The 7,500-nt window shown below is 36.9% G+C and overlaps 1 protein-coding gene across 9 annotated transcripts in view; it reads left to right on the top strand.

Annotated features, from left to right (window-relative positions):
• plch2a (phospholipase C, eta 2a) overlaps positions 1-7,500 on the top strand; it is a 537,474-nt gene that overhangs the window by 456,051 nt on the left and 73,923 nt on the right. For all 9 annotated transcript variants that reach the window (XM_039756057.1, XM_039756056.1, XM_039756058.1 and 6 more), the window contains 4 exons: positions 5,097-5,194; positions 5,282-5,464; positions 5,826-5,933; positions 6,103-6,227. In XM_039756057.1, the coding sequence (XP_039611991.1) occupies positions 5,097-5,194; positions 5,282-5,464; positions 5,826-5,933; positions 6,103-6,227 (514 nt within the window). The remainder of the gene's footprint in view (positions 1-5,096; positions 5,195-5,281; positions 5,465-5,825; positions 5,934-6,102; positions 6,228-7,500) is intronic.

Raw genomic sequence — 7,500 nt, 5'->3', positions numbered from 1 at the left:
CTGATAAACTGATCGCACTGCACACTGAGTTTGCACGGCGCTTTGGTGACTTTGAAGAACAAATAAAGAATTTTGAGTTGTTTCGCAACCCATTTGCCGTCGATGTGGAAACTGCACCGGTGCAGATTCAGATGGAGGTGATTGAGCTGCATTGTAATGGCACACTGAAGGCAAAGTACGATACTGCAGGGCCCGTACAGTTTATTCACTCTATTCCCGCAGAAATGCTCCAGCTCCGTCTACATGTGGCTCGAATCTTGTGCATGTTTGGTACCACATACAGTGGTGTGAAAAACTATTTGCCCCCTTCCTGATTTCTTATTCTTTTGCATGTTTGTCACACAAACTGTTTCTGATCATCAAACACATTTAACCATTAGTTAAATATAACACAAGTAAACACAAAATGCAGTTTTTAAATGATGGTTTTTATTATTTAGGGAGAAAAAAAAAATCCAAACCTACATGGCCCTGTGTGAAAAAGTAATTGCCCCCTGAACCTAATAACTGGTTGGGCCACCCTTAGCAGCAATAACTGCAATCAAGCTTTTGCGATAACTTGCAGTGAGTCTTTTACAGCGTTCTGGAGGAATTTTGGCCCACTCATCTTTGCAGAATTGTTGTAATTCAGCTTTATTTGAGGGTTTTCTAGCATGAACCGCCTTTTTAAGGTCATGCCATAGCATCTCGATTGGATTCAGGTCAGGACTTTGACTAGGCCACTCCAAAGTCTTAATTTTGTTTTTCTTCAGCCATTCAGAGGTGGATTTGCTGGTGTGTTTTGGGTCATTGTCCTGTTGCAGCACCCAAGATCGCTTCAGCTTGAGTTGACGAAGAGATGGCCGGACATTCTCCTTCAGGATTTTTTGGTAGACAGTAGAATTCATGGTTCCATCTATCACAGCAAGCCTTCCAGGTCCTGAAGCAGCAAAACAACCCCAGACCATCACACTACCACCACCATATTTTACTGTTGGTATGATGTTCTTTTCTGAAATGCTGTGTTCCTTTTACGCCAGATGTAACGGGACATTTGCCTTCCAAAAAGTTCAACTTTTGTCTCATCAGTCCACAAGGTATTTTCCCAAAAGTCTTGGCAATCATTGAGATGTTTCTTAGCAACATTGAGACGAGCCCTAACGTTCTGTTTGCTTAACAGTGGTTTGCGTCTTGGAAATCTGCCATGCAGGCCGTTTTTGCCCAGTCTCTTTCTTATGGTGGAGTCGTGACCACTGACCTTAATTGAGGCAAGTGAGGCCTGCAGTTCTTTAGATGTTGTCCTGGGGTCTTTTGTGACCTCTCGGATGAGTCGTCTCTGCGCTCTTGGGGTAATTTTGGTCTGCCAGCCACTCCTGGGAAGGTTCACCACTGTTCCATATTTTTGCCATTTGTGGATAATGGCTCTCACTGTGGTTCACTGGAGTCCCAAAGCTTTAGAAATGGCTTTATAACCTTTACCAGACTGATCGATCTCAATTACTTCTGTTCTCATTTGTTCCTGAATTTCTTTGGATCCTGGCATGATGTCTAGCTTTTGAGGTGCTTTTGGTCTACTTCTCTGTGTCAGGCAGCTCCTATTTAAGTGATTTCTTGATTGAAACAGGTGTGGCAGTAATCAGGCCTGGGGTTGGCTACGGAAATTGAACTCAGGTGTGATACACCACAGTTAGGTTATTTTTTAACAAGGGGGCAATTACTTTTTCACACGGGGCCATGTAGGTTTGGATTTTTTTTCTCCCTAAATAATAAAAACCATCATTTAAAAACTGCATTTTGTGTTTACTTGTGTTATATTTAACTAATGGTTAAATGTGTTTGATGATCAGAAACATTTTGTGTGACAAACATGCAAAAGAATAAGAAATCAGGAAGGGGGCAAATAGTTTTTCACACCACTGCATCGGTGTGAGAAGCTCTTCTCAGTCATGAAGACTAACAAAACAGCACACAGGAGTCGCCTCACTGATGAGCACCTGCAGTCCATCCTGAGAATCTCCACAACACAGAACCTCACACCAAACATAAATGAACTTGTTGCCAAAAAAAGATGCCAGGCGCCCAGCTCTGATAAAATGACATAAGAGCAAAGACAACTGAATGACTTGATTTGTTATTGCTGAAAAGAACAAATTTTATTTATATTTCCAGGTTTTGTTATGCACCATGTTCATATTTGAATTTGTATAATTTTGACAGGATACATTTTTATGGAGAGCAAAATCTTTTGGGATATTTAAAATTTAAGTTTATTTTTTATATAAAATTACATAAGAGTAAAGAAATTTGAATGTTTGTTCTTTTAACGTTTACTTTATTTCTAACTTGTATAATTTAGACAGGATATATTTTTATGGAGAGCAAAATATTATAAGTTATTTAAGGTTTGAGTTGATTTAATTCCAGAATAACATTCTGTCGACTAAATAAAAAAATAAAATTTAAATAGAACTTGAACAGATACGATAGTTCATAATATCCATGCAGACTTGCACGTAAGAGCGGGAGTCATCCGTTTTAACAAGCAGCGAATTGCACTGATCCGAAATAGTCTGCCCATTTAAGTATTTAGGAATGGATAAATAAATTAAGATTTTGTACAAAAAATGTTTTCCATTTTTCTTCCTTCATGGATTCTGCCACCCCCAGCAACAGTTGCTCGCACCCCAAAGACTGTATATATATATGTGTGTGTGTGTATGTATATATGTAGATATGTATGTATATATATATGTTTATATATATGTGTGTGTATGTATATATGTAGATATGTATATATATATGTGTATGTATATATATATATATATATATATATATATATATATATATATATATATATATATGTGTGTGTATATGTTTATATGTATATATGTGTGTATATGTTTATATGTATATATGTGTATATATATGTTTATATGTGTGTGTGTGTGTATGTATACACTGTGTGCACAATTATTAGGCAAGTGAGTATTTTGACCATATCATCATTTTTAATGCGTATATTCCAACTCCAAGCTGTATTAACTTGAAAGCTTATTGGATTTTAGCACGTCAGGTATTGTGTATTTGTGTAATGAGGGAGGGTGTGGCCTAAGGAGATCAACACCCTATATCAAGGTGTGCAGAATTATTAGGCAGCTAGTTTTCCTCGGGCAAAATGGGCCAAAAAAGAGATTTAACTGACTCTGAAAAGTCAAAAATTGTAAAAAGTTTTCAGAGGGATGCAGCACTTTTGGAATTGCTAAGATATTGGTGTGTGATCACAGAACCATCAAACATTTTGTTGCAAATAGTCAACAGGGTCGCAAGAAACGTGTTGAGAACAAAAGACGCAAATTAGCTGCCAAAGATTTGAAAAGAATCAAACGTGAAGCTACCGGGAACGCATTATCCTCCAGTACTTTCATATTCCAGAGCTGCAACCTACCTGGAGTGCCCAGAAGTACAAGGTGTTCAGTGCTCAAAGACATAGCCAAGGTAAGGAGGGCTGAAACCCAACCACCACTGAACAAGAAACATAAGTTGAAATGTCAAAACTGGGCCAAGAAATATCTGAAGACAGATTTTTTTCAATGGTTTTATGGACCGATGAGATGAGAGTGACTCTTGATGGACCAGATGGATGGACCTGTGGATCAGTAATGGGCACAGAGCTCCACTCCAACGTGGAGGTGGGGTACTGGTATGAGCTGGTATTTTTAAAGATGAGCTAGTTGGATCTTTTGCATTGAAGATGAACTCAAAATCAACTCCCAAACCTACTGCCAGTTTTTCGAAGACACTTTCTTCAAACAGTGATACAGGAAGAAGACCATGATTTTATGCAGGCCAATGCTCCATCACTTGCATCGAAGTTCTCCACTGCGTGGCCAGCCAGTAAAGGCCTTAAAGATGAAGGAATAATGACATGGCCCCCCATCCTCATCTGACCTAAACCCTATCGAGAACTTGTGGGCACTTCTTAAACGCTAGATTTAAGGGGGAGAAAAACAATACACCTCTCTGAAGAGTGTCTGGGAGGCTGTAGTCACTGCTCCACAAAAAGCTGATCGTCAACAGATCAAGAAACTGACAGACTCCATGAATGGAAAGGCTTATGACTGTTATTGGAAAGAAGGGTGGCTATATTGGTCATTGATTGATTGATTTATTTTTTTTGAAATGTCAAGAGATGTTTATTTGTAAATTTTGAGGTGTTTGTTTATTATTCTCACTATAACAGATGAAAATAAACAAGTGAGATGGGAAAATTTTCATTTTTCCTTTAGTTGCATAATAAATCTGCACACTAATAGTTGCCTAATAATTGTGCACATATGTATTCCCTGATGATGTTCACACTCACATTTCCGTTGTGAAACATTCAGGTTTCAGGTTTATTAACATTTTGGATTGACTGATAGCACTGTGTTTGTTCCATATTAAAATTAATCCTCAAAAATACAACTTGCCTAATAATTGTGCACACAGTGTGTATGTATATATATATATATATATATATATATATATATATATATATATATATATATATATATATATATATATATATATATATATATGACAGAAACACTCATAACAGTGACAAAACAATTGCATTGACAATCATGTTACGTTATTTTGAAAATGTTTCCTTTATTTTTTTATTACTTCTTTAACACACTGCTTCTCTGCTGCGAAGCACGGGTATTTTGCTAGTAAATAAATAAATAGGAAATGGTTCCTGTTTTAGCAATAATCATTAAATTGGTGATTTGATGGCATCTACCCAATATAAACCATTCTCCTCTTACTTTACTCGTTTTCTCCTTCCCATTAACACGTTTGAAATGTAATTTCATAAATTCTTACCAATCCCAGTGGTTTCTAGGTATATGATTATTTTTGTGCTTTACTTTTAATTTCTTCTCCAATCTACTTTGTTTGGCAGGATCTTCACAATCTTCTTCTGATACTATACTTTTATATTTCACTGAAATTACAATAATGTTACTCAAGTTAGAGGAAAGGTTTATTAGAGTATAATTAATTGGTTATTTTTTTCTCCTTTTCTGTGAGCTCAAGTCACTTCTGCAACTTGAAATCTGACTTTTTTTTCCCAGGATGAGTCGTCAGAAGAAAACCATGAAGCTGTCCCGGGCCCTCTCAGATCTTGTCAAATACACTAAATCAGTTGGAGTCCAAGATATTGAAACACAAGGTTGAAACTAATTTAAAGCAAGCCAATTCACTTTAATATTCTAAAATTGCACATTAAAAAATATAATTTGATGATTTTTTTTTTTAGTTTTCAGTAGTTGGCAAGTGTCCTCTCTCAGCGAGACAAAGGCACACCAAATAATGCAGCAGAAGCCTACACAGTTCATCCACTTCAATCAAAGGCAGCTATCACGTATTTACCCTTCATCGTACCGTGTGGACTCCAGCAATTACAACCCTCAGCCTTTTTGGAATGCTGGCTGCCATCTTGGTATGATGCTTTTCATTACTTTTTTGTTGCTGATATCAAATGATTTACATCATATGATTAAATAAATGTTTTATTTATGTAAATTTTGCATAGTGATGCATTTACTTTTTCTATTGTTGTTTGGCAAATGTGCATTTGTGTAATCACTCTGACTCTATCCGTTTGAAGAGCTCTTTAAAGTATTACAAATGTATATTAAAATAAACAAAATGAAAGAAGCTTAAAGGCCTACAACTTGCATAATGAATTTGATCTGATTTTTTTTTTTTTTTTATATATAAACTTTTCTCTGTGGATGCTTATCAGGGTGCTGTGCTTTTAAAGGAAATTGTTTTCTGTTTTGTAAATTTGTGGCATTTAGTGGCACTTAACTACCAGTCTGAGGGACGAGTACTACAGTTGAACCGAGCCAAATTTAACTCCAATGGAAACTGTGGATATGTCCTGAAACCTAAATGCATGTGTGAAGGTAAGAGATGCAGGTTTTTAAACTTCACTATGCACATGTGTGTATATTCCCTTTTGGGTCTCGCACACTTCTAATGAAGTTCACTGGGCCAAAGCAGTTCTATAGTGGAGTGATGTCCCCAACTTGATCTGATTTTCAAATCATTTTGTTTTTGTGTTCTTCCCTTTAGGTGCCTTTAACCCTATGTCAGAAGATCCTCTCCCTGGTCAGATGAAGAAGCAATTAGTCTTGAAGATTATTAGTGGGCAGCAGCTTCCAAAACCAAAGGATTCCATGCTGGGGGATAGAGGAGAGGTAAGCCTCTCCATTTCATGCTATGTATTTAATCAAGGTATTGTCATTGTAGACTGTGTATCTACAGTAGAATCCTTATTGTGCTACATGTGGGGTATTAAACATAAAAATATATACTTCAACCACACATAGCATATGTATTACAATTTACTACATACTAATAAATATCACCACCCTTTTCACTAATAGGTGCTTAGTGTTAGTTGTTTTACTATGAAATAATACCCATGTCAAATACTTGGGAAGTCATGACACTGCTACAGCAGTGTTTTGGCTCAGAGACACCTGTATCAAACAGACTATGAAGACTGAACAGAATAACAACACACTCATTTATTTGGGAAGATCTTGAAGCTTGATGACAAATCTGTGACAGTTTAACAAAATCACATCAAGTGGATTGTTGCACTCTCTAGTGATGATACATCTGTTAATGTCAAAATGAAAGATACAGTTACTGTATATTATATTACTCAAATTCAGCCTCAGTTTCAGAATTTGTGGTCCAAGGAAGAGTCAATTAAAATTTTTGCGTGTGTATATATCTATACTAATAAAAGGCAAAGCCATCACTGACTGACTCACTCACTCACTCACTCATCACTAATTCTCCAACTTCCCGTGTAGGTAGAAGGCTGAAATTTGGCAGACTCGTTCCTTACAGCTTACTTAGAAAAGCTGGGCAGGTTTCATTTCGAAATTCTACGTGTAATGGTCATAACTGGAACGTATTTTCGTCCATTTACTGTAATAGACTGCAGCTCGATAACTGTGGGAGGCGGAGTTTCATATTAAAGCATTTAACCAATCACATTTCAGCCATCATTTGTTGCCAGGCAGAGGCTTTCACAATCCGTTTGCCTCTAGCGCTGATGTCCGAGGTTCGATTCCCGAGGGGGGTGCAATTAGTGTTTACGCCTGATGAGCCCAGAATTAGGGCGAAACACATGCCACGTACGGTTTGCCTTATTTGACAGTAAACCTATTTCAATATATTCAATATATATACAGTATATCAGTGCTTCCCGATTCATTTTACCCTCGCACCCCCTTGGTTTGAAAAGAAGTATGAAAAATATGAGGTTAACGCAGAAAAACAGATCACCAATTGAAGCTTTTGAATAATGGATACTTTATTCGCCATCAATAATTGTTTTGGTAAAGCCATACTCAGTGTAATCCTCCTTCAATTTTCTAATTTTTTCGCGACTAGCCATGATTAAATGAACGGTAAAAAAGTAAGAGCGAAGCGAGGCTCACTTATTGAGGCAGG

This window comes from Polypterus senegalus, chromosome 6 (assembly GCF_016835505.1).
Source record: "Polypterus senegalus isolate Bchr_013 chromosome 6, ASM1683550v1, whole genome shotgun sequence".
Classification (NCBI taxonomy): domain Eukaryota; kingdom Metazoa; phylum Chordata; class Cladistia; order Polypteriformes; family Polypteridae; genus Polypterus; species Polypterus senegalus.
Note: the sequence above shows the minus strand (reverse complement) of the source record. Positions and strands in the feature narration are given on the sequence as shown.